At 35.0% G+C, this 17,705-nt stretch overlaps 1 protein-coding gene across 4 annotated transcripts in view; it reads left to right on the top strand.

The window, feature by feature from the left end:
* LRRK2 (leucine rich repeat kinase 2) overlaps positions 1–17,705 on the top strand; it is a 61,517-nt gene that overhangs the window by 27,168 nt on the left and 16,644 nt on the right. For all 4 annotated transcript variants that reach the window (XM_085041136.1, XM_085041152.1, XM_085041144.1 and 1 more), the window contains 17 exons: positions 265–520; positions 746–934; positions 2,603–2,724; positions 3,479–3,548; positions 3,996–4,216; positions 4,751–5,001; positions 6,091–6,239; positions 6,902–6,995; positions 8,108–8,294; positions 8,672–8,853; positions 9,385–9,614; positions 10,636–10,763; positions 11,803–12,021; positions 14,153–14,354; positions 14,964–15,052; positions 15,900–16,087; positions 17,047–17,201. In XM_085041136.1, coding sequence (XP_084897262.1) covers positions 265–520; positions 746–934; positions 2,603–2,724; positions 3,479–3,548; positions 3,996–4,216; positions 4,751–5,001; positions 6,091–6,239; positions 6,902–6,995; positions 8,108–8,294; positions 8,672–8,853; positions 9,385–9,614; positions 10,636–10,763; positions 11,803–12,021; positions 14,153–14,354; positions 14,964–15,052; positions 15,900–16,087; positions 17,047–17,201 — 2,932 coding nt within the window. The remainder of the gene's footprint in view (positions 1–264; positions 521–745; positions 935–2,602; positions 2,725–3,478; positions 3,549–3,995; positions 4,217–4,750; positions 5,002–6,090; positions 6,240–6,901; positions 6,996–8,107; positions 8,295–8,671; positions 8,854–9,384; positions 9,615–10,635; positions 10,764–11,802; positions 12,022–14,152; positions 14,355–14,963; positions 15,053–15,899; positions 16,088–17,046; positions 17,202–17,705) is intronic.

The raw sequence follows: 17,705 nt of genomic DNA, 5'->3' as shown, positions 1-17,705 counted from the left end.
TTTTTTGGTGAAGTGGTGGGCAGAAGCACTTCTTTATTTTGGTTCAGTGTCAAAGTTTTTAACAGTCTGAGAGAGCCCCACCAATACTGCCAGATGCCTTAGGCAGGCATATGCTCCAAGGAATAAGGAATTGTATAATTGAGAAAGAGACACAAGTCTTAAAATAAAGTCAATCTGGATTTGAGACAAGCCTCTTAATACAGTCTGAGCTGTTGCTTGAAAGCTTCATATTCTTGGTTTGTTTTACTTGCTTTTCTCTATTAGGTTTGTGAGAAAGGAACTAATCCTAAATTGGTGGAGTTGCTATTAGCCAGTGGTGCTCGAGAGCAGGATGTCCGAAGTGCTTTGACCATCAGTATAAAGAGAGGAGATAGCCAAGTCATCAGCTTGCTCTTAAAGAAGCTTAGCCTTGATGTCGCAAACAACAGTATATGTCTTGGAGGATTTGGTTTTGGCAGACTAGAGCCTTCCTGGCTCATTCCTTTGTTCCCAGATAAACTTACTCAAACAAGAAAACAAAGTGAGTATATATAGAAGCTGAAATACAAAATGTGCAATATCTTTTGATGGTACAATGAAAGTGTTTTAGATGAAGACTTTCAGTTGAGGATCTCTTCATTGCATTCAGCTGGCTATAGGACGTTTGGCAAAACTTGAAAATAAATCAAGTTATTTCTGTTCTTTTTTTAAAGCTACTTTGATTTCTTGGAGATCATTCTATCTTTTCCACTTCTTGTACATACAGATGCAGGTTCTGCACTGGCAAGGATGGTGCTCAAATTCCAAATGAAGAATATTTCAGAAGATAGATCAAGGGCCTTCTCTGATCCAAACTTCTCTGAAGATGGAGTGGATAGAAACTATGATTGGAATTTCATACCTGACCCATTAGTGGACAGTATTTTTCCTTTGAGTGACGATATTGATAGTGAAGGTAATTGTTTTTCTTCTATTTTTTGCTTTTTATAATTCAATTCTAATGTACTAGTGCTAGACTATAGTCATAAATCAGTTGTTTATTTGTACTTGAGTTATGAAGAAAAAAACTCCCATGAAGAAAATAACTTCTATCTAAAATTTTGTTTGGGGTAACATTGGAAAATAGTTTGTGGTGACTATGTGCTACATCTACATAACTAAGACCTTGAAGAATTTTATTCAGTTATACATTTAAAATTAATTAATTGTGCTGTTTTTTGTAGGAAGAGTGGGATTCATGCAATCAAACTTAGATTATTATTGTTTTTCTGTCTTTTTCTGAGCTGCCTTTATAGTCTATGACAAAAAGCAAGAGCTTTTAGAGCCCAATTTGTCTCATCATGAAGTCAGGTGTATTTTGATATAGAAACGGCTCTGTTCCATGGGTTGTCTGTAAATAAAGTTCATACAACCAGATCTGGTATAGAGGACTATGTTATTAACAAATAAAGCAGGTGAAACAAGCCCTATCCCAAAGAACTAATTGATCAGAAAGTGTAAATGACAGGTTTATGTTCGGCACAACATCATTCTTTGTAACCAGGATATCTGAATGCCTTTAATTTATAGAAAGACAGCATTTCTGTCTATAATACCAGCAACTTAATAATAAGGGTAAGTAGCCTTAATTTGTGACATATATTTGTTGTTGTTGAAAGGCTGCTCTTGTTTTAGAATAGTTGGTTACTTAAAATCATCACAGGTGAAGAATTTGAATTTTGGAATCAAAGAATCCTAAGGAAGCTTTTGACTCTGTTTTGCTCTTTTCCTTATATCATTCAGCACCACTTTTCATTTCTGTAGGTCTATTTATTGCCCCATGTAGAAAAGTGTGGCTAGCACAGGTTTTCCCATGAGAACTTTCTCCTGTGTTTTATAAACAAGGATAAAGTTTGGATGTTGTTAAAACAGTGTCTCGAGATTTGGACAGTTCAGGCCTGGCTAATCAGGCCTAGGGGGAGGTTTCTGGCTGACCAATCTGGGCGACCTCTGAAAAGTCTATATAAACTGAAAGCAAAATAATAAAGGTCTCTTTTTCTTGCCACACTGAGAACTCAGGTCCTTTCTCTGCTAGTGGCTCAACAGCAACAGAAAAGTTATCATAAAAAAATGCAGGAGTGATTATAGGAGTTTTAGAAATAGCTTTGAGAAGAGGAACATCAAATGTCTCCAGATAATGACACCCAATGGCTCCTAAATCACCAAATCCAGAGTGGCATTTGATGTTTCATTCTCAATAAATGTGAGAGTGCAAATTTATCTATTCGAATACAACCCTTTCTATTTTAAAACATTATTTGCGCTGAAATAGCAGAAAGATGTGTTATAAAGCTTGTATAATAATCCCAACCCAATGGAAATTTTAAATCATAAATTATCAGTGCAGGTCCTGCAATCATCTGCTGGTCTTACTTGAAGAATGTCAAGTTAGTATGGCCCCTCTGCTCTAAAACACACTGACAATATTATTGGCCTATTGCACAGGATTGACGAGTGAGATCCTGCCACTATTGGTGCTTCTGAAATTCATCTCTCCATTGTATGTCAGCATCTATATTACAGTTGAATTCTGAGCCTCATCTTTAAATACATTTTCTTACCTACTTCTCCTCCTGTGTTCAAGGAAGTGAAGGTTCACTTTTTACAAAAAAGAAGTCCAATTCCATTGCAGTTGCTGATTTATATTGTAGAGAAATGGCATGTCAAAAAGGTTCTCCTACTTTGCCGCGACATTCCTACTCTGTGGTAAGTAGATCCTTGATCATTCCAGGCTTTTAAGTCCATCTGCATTGCCTACTCCAAAAGTGTTAATAGTCAATTGTTAGGAAAAGTCATGTAACCATATGGGCTTCATCTCACTGTTTCCATTCAGTGTTTCTTTCTGTTGTGGTGCACTTTATGGATGCTTTTATGTCAGTAGGAAATTTATGATCACTTAAAAGTAGACACCCTTTTGAATTGTTTGAATTTTCAGTCTGGTGTTCAAATGGAAATACAGGGATCATGAGCCCATTCACAGAGACTTAACTTCCCCTTAGTGAAGCTGATCTTCAGCAACAATCGATGGAGGGACACTGATTCCCTAAGAAGACATAAGAGGAGAAATTGGTGGAATTGAAGTCAGGTTCCTTTGAAAGGAGCTTGTCTCTTTCCATTGACTGTAAAGGGAAACTGCAGAGACTGCCTTTCCTAGAGATAGTTATGTTTTGTAATACCCTTCTCCATTCTATTACTCCACCCTAGTGAAAGCCATTCTGAGTTGCCAAAAATCCACTACTTCCATTACACTTTGAATCTACCATTCTTTCATATTGCATGGATCAATGTATTTCATAAAGATGTGACCTATTGACCTATTTTGAATTCAAGTATACAATTTTTTAGTGTTCTCTCTATAAGCTCTGATAAAAAGAAACAACAATAAAAAGAGATCGACTGAATTTGGATTATTTCAGAGTATGCATATGTTCCTAAATGCTTTTTCTGTTGGATTTTGCAGGGACCTGGCTCAGATTATGAGCCATTAATGAAACAAAGACGAAAATTCTTGCTCTCAGATGAATCCCCCAGTAAGTAAATGATACAATTTAAGGTATATAACAGATTTTTCATCCTTAATGCTTTCACAAGCATAGCATGTAAAGATTTAAGACAGATTATATATTTGCTTAAGAGGAAGATACATTTTGGAAATACTACAGTGAGGTACAAATAACGCATATATAGGGATTTTTATTTTCTGGGCTCCACAATTTATATAGGCAATGGAATTTTATGAGCGCCCTTATTAGCTTTCAAAGGCTCCTTCTGTTGCACTGTGTGTAAGCATCCATCTCTTCCCCTTCCCTACTGTCTTATAAATTTCTGTGTCTTAATAGAATTCTTCATGGATTTAGATCTTAACCAATACCCAAACATTCACTCTCTTCTGCATCTTTAGATCCCAAGCTGATTGATTGTAATTTTACCAAAGTGATAAATGAAATCATTATATTTTCACTTTTTTGTTTGTATAGAAGGCATCTCGAAATTGTCATCACATTTAAGACCATCAGACAGTCTTTCTTCATTGATATCAGACAAAGAATATATTAAGTCACTAGACTTGTCATCAAATGAGCTGGAGAACATTGATGCCATCAGCCAGAATAGCTGCTTAACTAGTCATCTGGAACATCTTGAGAAACTGGAACTCCACCAGAATGCTCTTACAAACATTCCAGAACAGCTGTGTGAAGTAATTCCACATAATTTTATGTAATACACACTGAAATTAGTTAAAATGAATTCTTCCTCTCTAATAATGTAATCCATATGTATTGTAATAATTTATCCATAGCAATATTATTCCAGAATATGGGTGTATACTTTTGCATGCTTCATGCATTCACTCAGTTTTCATTCAGTGAATTCATGTTCATTAGAAATAAAAGTATTTTCATGGAATTGTTTTAAGTCATTTACTACAGAGAACTGCCTTAAGATGTGTGATATTAAGTAACACAATAATGGAAATGGAACTGAGAACTGCTGGCAATTAATATCTTAAATTCTATGAAATGGAGTTAATTATTTTTGAATAATGCCCTGTACTTTATTTTGTAATAGTACTATTATAGGTTACATTGGTGTGATTGCCATTTTCTGCTATTTTTCCTTGTGAGCAAAATAGAAATAAATTAATAAATTATATTAAAATATAAATCAATTATAAACATATAAATTAATATTTTATTTAAACATTTTTTAAATAATTAACTTTTTATTGCAGAACTTGAAATGCTTGACTTACTTGGATTTGCACAGTAACCGATTTACTTCTTTCCCGACGTACTTACTGAAAATGAATTGTATTGCAAATCTTGATATCTCTCGAAATGACATTGGACCTTCCTTTGCTTTGGATCCATGCCTCAGATGTCCAACTCTAAAGCAACTTAACCTTTCATACAATCAGCTGGTGTGCACTCCTGAATTTCTTACAAGTGTTGCTGAAAATCTGGAACAGCTCTTGCTGGAAGGGTGAGTAGCATGAGTAAATGGACTGTAGCATAAGAAGGAAATAATAGATTTGTCATGCAGAATGATGACTCTTCTAGCATGGAAAGTGTTAATTTAATCACCAGTGAAACACTGACATTTTCTTCCAAATGTGTAAATTGCTACAATTTTCATTGTTGTATTGCAAAGTACAAGACTTGAAAATGTCTTTGGGCCTTGATAGAATCTAATAGCTTTGCTGTTCCAGTAATAAACTAAATATGTCATAGTTCAGTATCTCTCTGCTAACATACTATTAATCCACAGGGCTCTGTAGTCTGACATATTCAACTAGGTTTTCTGTATACACAATCCAGTTTCCACTCTTTCTGATATGCACAAAAGCTTTTCTGGAAGTAGTATTAGTGAAATTTTATGTATTGGTATGGATATGTTTTAAATGACAGAAACATAGAATACATGTAACTTTTTAGTAGCAGCAGCACTTATTATCATATTTCTTAATGAGATAATTCATACCTCTATGGAATTCTTAAGAATGCAATTGGTGAAACTCTGTAAACTGCAGAGACTTTCTCATTCATTTTCTACAGTTCACGCTAAATAAGCCAGTGAGCTTCGTTAGTACTACTACCCTGGTAAAACGGTCCTGCATGGATCTTTTATCCCTATATTTTCAGGATCTTTGTCTCTTCCTCTTTCTGGTGTTCTTCTCCCCAGAATACATTGTTCATAAAATTATATACTCATCCTGAATTGCAATCCATATATGGAATCCTCTTTTAAATTTCTTTTTCGGTTGATAGTAATTCTATAATTATGATCCTGCAAACACATATCTTTAGTACACAGAACCCCTCAGGAATGCAACAATCCTCTTTGTGTGGTATTTAGCTCCAAATTAATTAAACTGATCTTAATATCAGTCATGTTATTCCATGTTGCCACATGAACTAGTGTTTTTGCTGATTGATCAGTCTTTGTATAGATAAAGTCTTCTTTCTGTTTTACTGGTGTAAGGATGACATTGTCAGATCAACACTCTGCTTTCACCTTTTACCTGATAGTTTCCAAATAAAACATGGATTATCTTTCTTCTTGTTATCATAGAAACAAAATTTCGTGCTTATGTTCACCCCTATGCTTGAAAGAACTGAAAATTTTAAACATTAGTAAGAACAGTATTTCATCCCTTGCTGAGAATGTCTTCATGGGCTGTACAAAACTGGAGCAGTTCAATGCCAGGATGAATGCACTTGGTAAGTATCTGTGAAAATAGGATTCATTTTCTAGAAACCTTTAGGCCTTTAGTGAAGGCCTTTAGGCCTTCAGCAGTGCAGGGTTAACAGTTGGGCAGAATGGTCTTAGAGGTCTTTTCCAACCTAAATGATTCAATGATTAAGTATTTACCACACTATATCTGGCATTATCTTCAGAATAAGAGAGAATTTTTGGTTCAGTTGCCTGAATGCAGATGTCATTTGAGAGGCCCTGAATTATCCCCCTGGGCTTACAGCTTCTGGTCCACAAAAAGCAGGTCTTCCTTAGCTCCTGTATTTTGTCTTTAAACCTTGTGCAGACTGCTCAGGTAGCGCAGGCAGATCCCCTTCTCTAGAACCCAGTGTTAAGGAACTGAATTGAGTCCATCCTGAGTGTGTGTCAGTGACTTAGCATATTGTATGCAAAGGTGGCAAAATTACTTTATGCAAATTACAAAATATATAAATTAGATTTATATATTAATTAATTTTGGGCATTTACTTTTAAATAAGCTTTAAAAAACTTTTGAATTCTGCCTGTGGTAGCTGGTAGCTTTGTATGAAAATGATAAACTGACCTTTTAGTCTGTCTAGACTCCAGTCTTAAAAATAATTTAAACCACTCTTTAAAATAATAGAATTAACCACTTTTTCTGCTCTAGAAAACATACCTGACTTGTCATCCAGCATAACAAGTTTAAAATTATCCCAAAATAGTTTCATTAATGTTCCAGAGGCAATTCTTCTTCTACCACAGTAAGTTATTCTTTTTCTTAATTGATGTTAATGTCAAGTTCTTGATAAAGAAAATCTGGTGACAAAATTGTTGTTAAGCAGAGAATTCCTCATGTTTCACTGATTTTCAGGGAATCCTCACTAACAGTTCTGGTTAAATCCAGAATTTAAATAGCTTTTAACTGAAAACAAATTAGTCACATTTTCTTCATGATTTTGAGAAATTCTGTTTGTCAGATCCAAATCACTATTGTTGAAAACATTCCTTCACAGTTGAAGCTGACAATTCTTGCTGAGAATACTAGAATTAGTCTAATATTTCCTTGGAAAAAACAATAAAAAGATACTGGCAGTTTTTCCTTTTGAAAAGGAAATTAATTTTTCCTTTTTAAAAAGTTCTGCAGACTTTTGTACAAGGCTACTGAGATTAATTTTTCACTTCCCAAATAACAAGAGATATTTATTATCCAAGAAAAACACTTCCTCTAAAATGGAATTGTGATAAAGATGCATGTGACATTTATTTTGCTATACCTTCAAAGCATTACTCATGTGAAAATTGGACTTCTGCTTTTTTTATAGAAGTTGCTGTCCTTAGCAGATCACTAGAATCAGACTGTGGAGGGAGTGCTTGGAAGGGGTGATCCAATAGGTGTGGGGAAATGTGAGTTCTGATGGCACCACAGAGAAGGCAGATCCACTCATTTGGGAACTTACATTAATGAAATTTGCATAGAGCATGTCGTTATTAATGTGATATTGCACAATTTCAGCATGCTAATTTTCACAGCAGCAGATTTACTGGATGTGTTGAAAAAAGTGCAGTTTTCAGGTTCTACATCTCCCAGCTCAGACAAATCAATAAGGTGTTGCATGCATTTTTGTGTGCTTAATGGTTCATAGTAACATAAACAGCATATTTGTCCAATAGCTGTAGGTGAACTATGTTATTTTTGCATATACATATATTTGCAAACATATCTACTTCTATTTGGATTTCAGTCAGAAAAAAACATCTCTTCTGATAGCTAATCTACTTGTTTATTAAAAATTAATACAGTTCCAGTTCCAGTTAATCTGGGTTTTATTTTTCCATTTGCTAATTTCTCTCTTTTTTATTTTCATGTCTTTAGTTTGAGATCAGTAGATTTAAGCCAAAACAAGATCGTAAGCCTGCCTGGGCCAATGCACTGGAAATCATTAAATTTAAGGGAGCTGTTATTTAATCATAATCAAATAGATGTCTTGGATTTGAGTGAAAAGGCATGTACATGGTCTAGGCTAGAAAAGCTACATCTCTCCCACAACAAGTTAAAGGAGGTAAGGTGTAAGATTACCTAAAGAAAATTAAATTGCTTTTCAGTTGAATGCAGTTTTTCAATGTTCATTTGATTTTCATGTCACCTCTCTTACCATTGTACATTGTATTAGTGAAATGGAATGTAAGTGCAGATAGTACTTTTCTGTCAATGAAAATCACTATATTCTGTTCAGCTTTTCTGCCTGGAATGTGTCATACAATCAGTTTGTATAATGAATTACTTGTAAGGTTCTTTATCTGTTAGTGTGAGATATTGGGCCTGTTTATTTGAAAAATGAACTACAGCAGTAAAAATAATATCTACTTTTATCAAATAGTTAGTAAATTCTTGTTCATCTTTTTTTTTAACATTTAATTGAATGGTTTTTTTACTTAGATTCCTCCTCAGATTGGCTTCCTAGAGAACTTGACTTCTCTGGATGTAAGTCATAATCCTGATTTGAGATTCTTTCCTGATGAAATGGGGAGACTATCCAAAGTCTGGGATCTTCCTTTGGAAGGACTCCATCTTAATTTAGATTTCAAACATGTGGGATACAAAGCCAGAGACATTATCAGGTTTGTTGCCCTATTGTTCTTGAATATTCCTGTACTGCTTTCTTGGGATTTGCAGTAAACATTGAGAAAATGATGTGTTATTTTGAAAAGACATGCTGGTTTTTCATATTGAAATCTAGGATGCTTCTCTATGGAAGGTTATTATATCAACACACACACATAAAATAGACTAGAGTGCTTTAGACCATATTAGTATTACCTCTTGAATGTAATGCTTCTGTAAACTGTGCAATAAATGGTGCTTACCAATTATTTGTAATATGTTTGCTGTTGTCCCCAGTGCAATGCAAAGAGCACAATTTTGGGATAATTACAAAAAAATATGTACTCTGAATTAAACTTCAGCTTTCAAATCGGAAATTAGAGTAGGCAGTTAAAAGAACAGTAGTATCAAACATATTGATACTACTGATACTGAAAATTTGAAGAAAATTTTATGGTTATGGTTCTAGATTTTTCCTTGTTCTTGAGTTCTGTTGGTATTTTTCTCTATTTTACACTTCTGTGAGTTTTGCAAACTTTTTCTACCAGATTTCTTCAACAACGACTGAAGAAGGCTGTGCCTTATAACAGAATGAAGCTCATGATTGTTGGAAACACTGGCAGTGGGAAAACTACCCTGCTACAACAACTAATGAGAAGCAAACGGACAGAACTGGGCTCTCCAAAAGCCACAGTAGGCATTGATGTAAAAGACTGGATCATTCAAGGGAAAGGCAAAATGAAGAAGGAGCTTATATTAAATGTGTGGGATTTTGGAGGTATTTAGTGAGTTTATTTTCCTTTACTATGGTCTTTTCTAATATTTTAGTGCATTACTTATTCTTAGTCAGCCTGTGGTAATTTGAACTGAGGACAGTAGAATCACACATACTTACAACAGAAGTCCAGTAACCACTTATAAATTAGTGAATTCTGTAAACTAGCAGCTAATCCCTCAAATGTAATATAAAGCCTCAGGATCTTCTCATTACCAAATGTAATCTGACCCCTCATTTCAACTATAATACTTCAGAGTAATCATTTCAGAATAGTAAGAAATAGCTTGTAATTACCAGAAGAATCTTTCATTCAACTCTGTTTCTGCCTTTTATAGTCTGGTTCTCACTGGGCTCCACAGTATCGCAGGTTTGTAAGGTCACAGACAACAAAGCACTTAAGAGGAGTCTTTGTACCTTGTGTTTTTGGAAAACTTTTTAAGTTTAAGTGTGGGGGACTACAGAAGCACTTCTAAAATCCAGGGCTATTTCAGGCTATAGAAAAGTTGTTTTTAAACAGCAGTTTATCATCGTTTAAATACAGTCTATCACAATGCATAAGCACAGACCAGGAGCATTCAAACTGGATGTCCAGCTTTAGTTGTGATTTTAAGTGCTTAATTATGTGAACTTATTTTGAAGTTGCTGAAAGTATAGGGGAAAGGGAAGGAAGAAGGTAAAAAGAAAGCAAGGAGTGAGGGAGAAATTCAGTATTGAAGTTTGAAAAGAATTATGATCTTTTAAGTTGTCTTTGCAGCAATGGTGTTTATCCAGTTAAATCTTACACTTCTTGATTTAAAACCAGCTTATGTGTTTCAACATTATACTTCAGTCCATGAGCTACCACAAGGTGCCTTCCTAATACTCATAGTTATTATGATTTCCTGACAATTTTAATAAATATCTGCAAACAATAATTTCATTTGTGTATTAGTAGCATGAGTACAAGTGTTCTGCTGTCTTTTTGTGATCTGAAGATGTTTAGTCAGGGAAGTACTAAACAATGGAAATTTTTGATCATTAGGACAAGAAGAGTTTTACAGTACCCATCCTCATTTTATGACCCAGAGGGCTTTATATCTTGCTGTTTATGATCTCAGCAAAGGACAAGCAGAGGTGGATGCTATGAAGCCATGGCTTTTTAACATCAAGGTAAGCCATACAGAATGGAATTCTCCCTTCCAGGGAGCTGTAGGTGGACTGCAAATTAACCACAAATATTTATATAAGGGAAGAAAAAAAAATTCTTCAGAAAATAAGAATAGTAATATTAAACAAGAGCTGAAATACATCATGTATTGGATGTGATAGTATTTTTACACATAAAAAGACATGATCCACAGCATTTTGGACTTAAAATTGTACAAGCAAAAGAATAGTTTGTGCGTTCTGGCAATATTTTAAATTGACTGGTAAAAATAAGAAAGGAGTAGTATTAAAGAAATTATGAGTTAAACTTGCATTTTGCTTTTACACCAGTGTAAATTTTGGAGAAATCTGAATTAGTCTAATTTAAAACTGGCTAGATACAGGTTTGAAAAAATGCTTTTAAGTGTATGCTTAGTATCCTATTGTTAATAGGAATGATTCCAGAACTATGATAGGGGATTGACCTGAGAATCTGCCTGTATATTTTTCATTTTTTCTAAAAGTTTATCTCCACTTACGGAGCCATTCCATGGTGAGCAAGGATTGCTTGTCTTTTCTTTTTGTAGGATGCTTAGCCATGACTGGGCAATACACTCAAATACAGAGTTTGTTTACTGATCCTGTTAATGAAACTTGTCTTTTTCACTCTTTTCACCTTGGGCAGTGATACAGGACATAGGATTGCAATCAGTTTAGTATTGATGAAGATAATTTCTGATGTGTTCTCCTTTGCTGTGCAGTACTCCTGGTGTTTCACTGCTGCACTCTTCCAATGACAGCTGGCAAAGAACCATTTCTTTTGGCTTTTCCATTGTGTTGGATGTTCCCAATGAAAAATATCCTTCTACTGCCAATAGTGTTAATCTGCAAAGAATTAAATCCAGATATACACTCCTTCCTTTTAGAAAAAGCTTTTTAATATTTCTGTTTAGAAACAGACTGCTCTCTGAATGTTTGACTAAATTCACATTTTATGTGAATATAAAACACTAAAGTAGACATTCACTACTGAGTTAATCAACAGCACGAATCTCACTAACAGGCTCGAGCTTCAACATCCCCTGTCATTCTTGTTGGCACTCATTTGGATGTTTCTGATGAAATGCAACGGAAGGCCTGCATGAGTAAAATCACTAGAGAGCTCTTGAACAAGCGAGGCTTCCCAGCAATCCAGGATTACCACTTTGTAAATGCTACAGAAGAATCTGATTCCATTATCAGACTTCGGAAAATCATCATAAAGGAGAGTCTTCACTTCAAAGTAAGCTACATTCTGTTTGTAATCTTGAAAACATCCTAGTTTTTAGTTAAGTGAATATATTTTTAAACATTCATACATAACTAAATACATTTTTGTGTCATAGCAAAGTCATATTGCCTTCTATAAAATGTTACACACGCCAAAATAATGAAGGAAAATTGCCAAGTTTGTTTTAATTTGATTTTCTGCTTAAAAAAAAAAACCTAAGTAAATATCCCAGCTAAGTTCTGTTTTCAGGCACTAGGGCCATAAATCAAATATTTAATTAAAAATAAGCCATCTTTTTCATACAAAGATAGTTAATTAAAATCTTGGTTTGCTGTGTGGCATCATGTAATAACAGTAAGTATTGCAAGATTTCAGGGGAGAGAAAATACTATTTTGTGTTTTCTGAAAACCAGCTGGTTTCCCATTTACTGCTTTAATTTTACATAGCATTGAACTATTTCTATAAAGCGGAAAGTGAATTAAATACGGAAAAGAAGATCCTGTGGACTGATTGATCCTCCTAGATTTGAGTATCTGCACTTGTAATTCTGTTGTCTTCAAAGTCATCCCAACTCATTCCCTGCTCTCTGCTTAGACTGAAGCTAAGCATGAAGCTCTAAGTGTGAATGAAGAGACCAGCCCAGGCATAGAGCTTATAGAAAGACAGGATCCAATCTGTAACAAAAAGGATATACTTTTTTTTTCACTTATACAATATCAAGTATATATAGTGTCATAACACATTAAAGAGAAAAGGTGATGCCCTCTGCTACTTAAATCAATGGCAGAACTTCATAAATCATACCAGAATTCAAATTTCTTTTGAATTAACTGCTTAGAAGATTTTATAGAGTGAATTATATCTTAATAACTAGCCTCACACCAGTGGTGTTACAAATGAGTCAAAGTGTACACACCCCTCTTGTTTCTCTCAGAAACTGGCAGTTTAGCCACCTCCAAAATCTCTGGAACTTCATTCCACAGTGCAAGGAACCAGTGCTAAATTGCAAGGAAATGGCCTCTTCAAGTGAAACGGGTTAATTCCACTTCTCATACATGCAGTAGGCACGAACAGAGCTGGTGGTTGAGCAGCTGCTTTTTGAAAAATCTTGTTCCTTTAACATCTACATCTCTTAAGAATATGACTGAAACTGATGTTTATGCTTTACACAGATGTAAGCTGGCCTGAAGGAAGAGAGATAATTACCATAAATGATGTACATAGTTTGTGAAAGGAATGTTACAAGGTATCTGCTTAGAGGTTAGGCAGAATGAGTTAAGTATTTAGCGTTGTAAGCTAGTGCTCTGAAGTCTTTGAAATTACACAAGGTAGTAATTTCATCTGCACAAGGTACCAATTACTTTTTTGACACATAAAAATATCACAGTGCATCAGTGAGAGAAAGATTACAGCTAAGAAGACAGTTTGTAAATATTGAGAAAGTTGTTTCCCATTTCCTCAAAAAAGTTAGTAACTCAGCACCTGTGGAGAAAGGAAAACCTGACTGGGTACTAGGCTTACCAAATATCAAAGGGTGTCTCCAGGAAGGAACTCAGGCTCAGGAAACAGGCACAAAGCACCCAACTGTTTTGTTTCCCTTAAGTGTCACTAATGTGCCTAAATTTGTTTCATCCTCTTCTCTCATCCACTGACTGTCAGCAGTGGAGACTTTTAATTGATCTACTACCCTTTTACCCCTAGTTTACCTAAAGACATGGCTAGAGATAATACATATTACAAGAGGTATAGTTTTGTTTATTAATTTGTCTATTGTTTTGTGTTAACTGGAGATGTATGACATCATCAGCTTATACAGTGAATATTTTCCTTTTGCTTTGAACGAACGCTTGTCTTTAAAATAACATCTTCTGAGAAGACTTCATTTGTTATTTTTTATGCACAAGTAATATGGAAATATTTTCTTTTTTGAAAATACATTTATTTATAGAAAGACATTATTATTCTGAAAGAATAATTAGTTACATCTACCATTCAGAAGCCATGTTAGTCAACAGATGAGTGTTCTTGTTCCTTCTTTCTGCTACTACTGAGTGGACATACACACTTTATATCTTAGTTTTATTTTCTGCACGTCACACAATTAAATTAATACATTAAAGACTATTATTCCTAATTTTACAGATCAGAGATCAACCAGTGGTTGGTCAGCTAATTCCCGACAGCTACCTGGAGCTGGAAAAGAGAATTTTGCTGGAACGTAAAAACGTCCCAGTAGAATTTCCTGTGATTGATCAGAAACGCCTGCTGGAACTGGTCCAAGAAAGCCACTTACAGCTGGATGAAAATGAACTCCCTCATGCAATTCACTTTCTGAACGAATCAGGTAAAATATTCTCTTCAATGTGTGTTTGTTAGCATTTTGTTGCAAATCTGCAGCTGACAGATCTGTACACATTTTTAAGTCTTTCACAAGGTTTCCACAAAATGGTGAGCTGAAGTGTCTAAGCTTGGGTAACATTAGTTTGTTAAACCACATTGTTAGGAAGGGAATTCTATGACACAAAGGATCACTACTGTAAGTGTATCTCTTGCCCCTCCTTGAAAACATTGTACTGCTGGTTAGACAGCACAATCGCTGAAGGAAGATACAATTGCTCCAATAGCTCCAATAGAATAGTTGTTAGAGGAATATATGTAACAGCTTATCTCAGTGCAGTACTGACTTCCTAAGATTAAATAAAAAACCACACAGAGTTTAGCAAAAAAGCAAGTCAGATTAAAAAATCTAACAAAAAGTCTGGAAATAAAGGTAAAGCTGAACAAACCATGCTTGCATTCTGCTGTTCTGAGATATTGACATAAATATAGCTGTATTTATTATCCAAATTGTTTACATCAAGTCACATAAGAAAAACAGCCCAGAGTGGAGTCCTTGCTTTGCTTAATATTGAGCTTGAGCAGTGCATTGCTAATTACAGTATTCTTTGTGCAGGTGTTCTCCTTCATTTTCAAGACCCAGCATTACAGCTAAGAGATCTGTATTTTGTAGATCCAAAGTGGCTGTGTAAAATCATGGCACAGGTCAGACTGATTACTTTTTGTGTACATATTCATGGTACATTTTCCCTTGTCTAAAGCCACTTATCAGTGTTTCTTCTCCACCATTTCTTTCTCATTTCATGATCTAGAATATTTTCAGAGCCCACATTTTTTTACCTGATTCTTTCTGTTTCTTTCTGGACAACTGACTGTCTTATTGCTTCTCTGTTCTTACACTGTAATGTCCAATATCATTTAAACTGCAATGGATACAAGAATATATGTAGAATAGAAAAACCTTATGGATGCAAGGTAATCCTGCAATATGTTGCCACAGGTTGAGATGAAAGCTGGAACTTTGGGTTAAAGGCTGTAAGAAGGGGGGAAGAAGTGTCATTGTATACTTGCTCCAGATGGCAGAGGAAAGTGAGTGGATATGGAGTTGGAATGGGAGAGCAGCAGACTGACTGCTAAGTGAGACCATCATTGAAATGTTGATCTAGAAACACTCTCAAAATTTGTTGTATATGTTAAGATTTTCTAACCTCTGAAACTTCACCTTTCCTTCAGTGCAGGAAATGGGATAGAAAAAATTGTAGGTCTTTAAAGCTGATAGGATTAAGAGTGAGAAAATGCCTAGAAGATCACAACACACAATGAAAGCCACTGAAGAATGGTAGTGCACAAGTGACTTGAACAGGCTACATTTTGTCACTGCTATCTTCATGCTGGCAGGCATTGTTTGGTTACACTGTGAAGGGGTGTCTGTTTCCCTCCCTCTCCCCCTTAAATATTAGGCTGTACCAAATGTTTCAGGGAACAAAGTTCATCAGGGAAAGGCAATCTAATGATGAATGTACATCTGAAATAGTTTTACTTTTTTTTAAAGATTCTGATGGTGAAAGTGGAAGGCTCTTCCAAATATCCTAAGGGAATTATAAAGCGTTCAGATGTGGAAAAATTCCTCTTAAAGAAGAGCAAGTTTCCAAAGATCTATATGTCACAATACTTCAAGCTTCTAGAAAAGTTTCAGATTGCTTTGCCATTAGGAGAGGACCAACTACTGATCCCAAGCAGGTAAGCAAAGAGCAAAACACACAAATGACAGCCATAGAGATAGACCAAAACAGAAACCTCCCATCAGGCTAACTAGTTTCATCAAAACAATTTGATACATGAATGCATGATCTACTCATTGTATACTACATTTTAGTAAATGCTTTCAGAAGAAACATGTTCAGCTGATTTTGCAGCAGATAAGGCTTATATTGTATCAGCGTGGTGGGTAAATGGAAACTATAAATGATAAAACTTTTATGAGGATTTTATTTTTATGAGGATTTTATTTTTATGAGGATAATATTTCTTTTACAGTTACTATGCTTCAGGACTACAGCAAGGAGATTATAATTTAGCTTCACACAGCAGTGTGCCAGCATTACAGATATTTGCTGCAATATAAAAGATAACAAAAAATTTCCATAACCTATTTGAAGTGAGAACTACAGACAAGTTACACAGAGGCAGTATCTCCTTCAAAAAGTCTAGATATTAAATGTGGTGACAAAAAAAAGTGTTATGGCTTTGAATGTGGTGTTTTTGTTTTATCTGGAGCAGATAACACCGTTTCTCTGCCTCAGTTACAGATTTCCCTAATGTGTTTAGTAGTTTATGTTGCTGAATATAGAGTGTTCATGGCTGCACTGATTAGGCTTTCTATGTCCTTTAAAGCCCTGGGACAAAAAGATTTTATCCAAATGTCTTACCTGCCTTATGAATGTCTCAGATTTTTCTCACATTTGCATTCAGTATCTAATGATAGTTAGTGAGGTTCTGTTTGGTTTAAATTATGGTCAGAGCTTCACTTTGAGACAAGCAAACAGAATAAACAAATACAATGTCTGTTAGCTCCCTATTGATCTGAATCATGCTTTCATTAATAAATAATGCATTTAATATAATAAATAATATATGTCATCAGTCAGCTCAGATGTATTACATTATCAAATACTGTCTTAATATTTTTAATCTTTCAGTTTGTCTGATCACAGACCTGTTATAGAGCTTCCCCACTGTGAAAATTCAGAAATTATCATCAGGCTTTATGAGATGCCCTACTTTCCTATGGGATTTTGGTCCAGGCTGATCAACAGGTTGCTTGAGATATCACCTTACATGCTATCAGGAAGAGGTACAAATCTTTATCTTCAAAAGGAATAGTGTGCAAGTTTGCTTTGAATGCCAACACCTGCATGTTAAAGCTTTAGTCCCCAACATTGTTTTGTTTTAGCTAATTTCTGAACACTTCACAAATGTAAGAAAAAGGTAGTGGTCATTTTCGTAACTTACAATACTGCAGGAACAGATAGTGCCTGATCTTCACTGTGCTGTGCAAAAGAAAGTGAAGGTTGTAAGGGGTCTATTTCTCTCCTTCACGTGCTAGAGAGAGAGGAAATCCTTATGTTTATGCAATACTGCTATTTGCTTCCACAAAGAATAAGAGGAAGGGATATGTCTTCCACACAGAAAAACAAACTGCTTTTCTTTTGGTTCATTAATTCTTCTTTTCTTTAAGTCTCAAAGCTTTGCTTTTATCAGAAGGAGGGAAAATGTCTTTATTTTTTTCCCAAGAATTCTATGCTTTTACATGCTAATGCTCTACAAATATCATTTGTAAGTGCCTGCTGTCCTGGTG

This window comes from Lichenostomus cassidix, chromosome 1Aa, assembly GCF_008360975.1.
Source record: "Lichenostomus cassidix isolate B80296 chromosome 1Aa, HeHo_3.0, whole genome shotgun sequence".
Lineage (NCBI taxonomy): Eukaryota > Metazoa > Chordata > Aves > Passeriformes > Meliphagidae > Lichenostomus > Lichenostomus cassidix.
The sequence above is the reverse complement of the archived record's forward strand: the minus strand, read 5'-3'. Positions and strand labels throughout refer to the sequence as shown.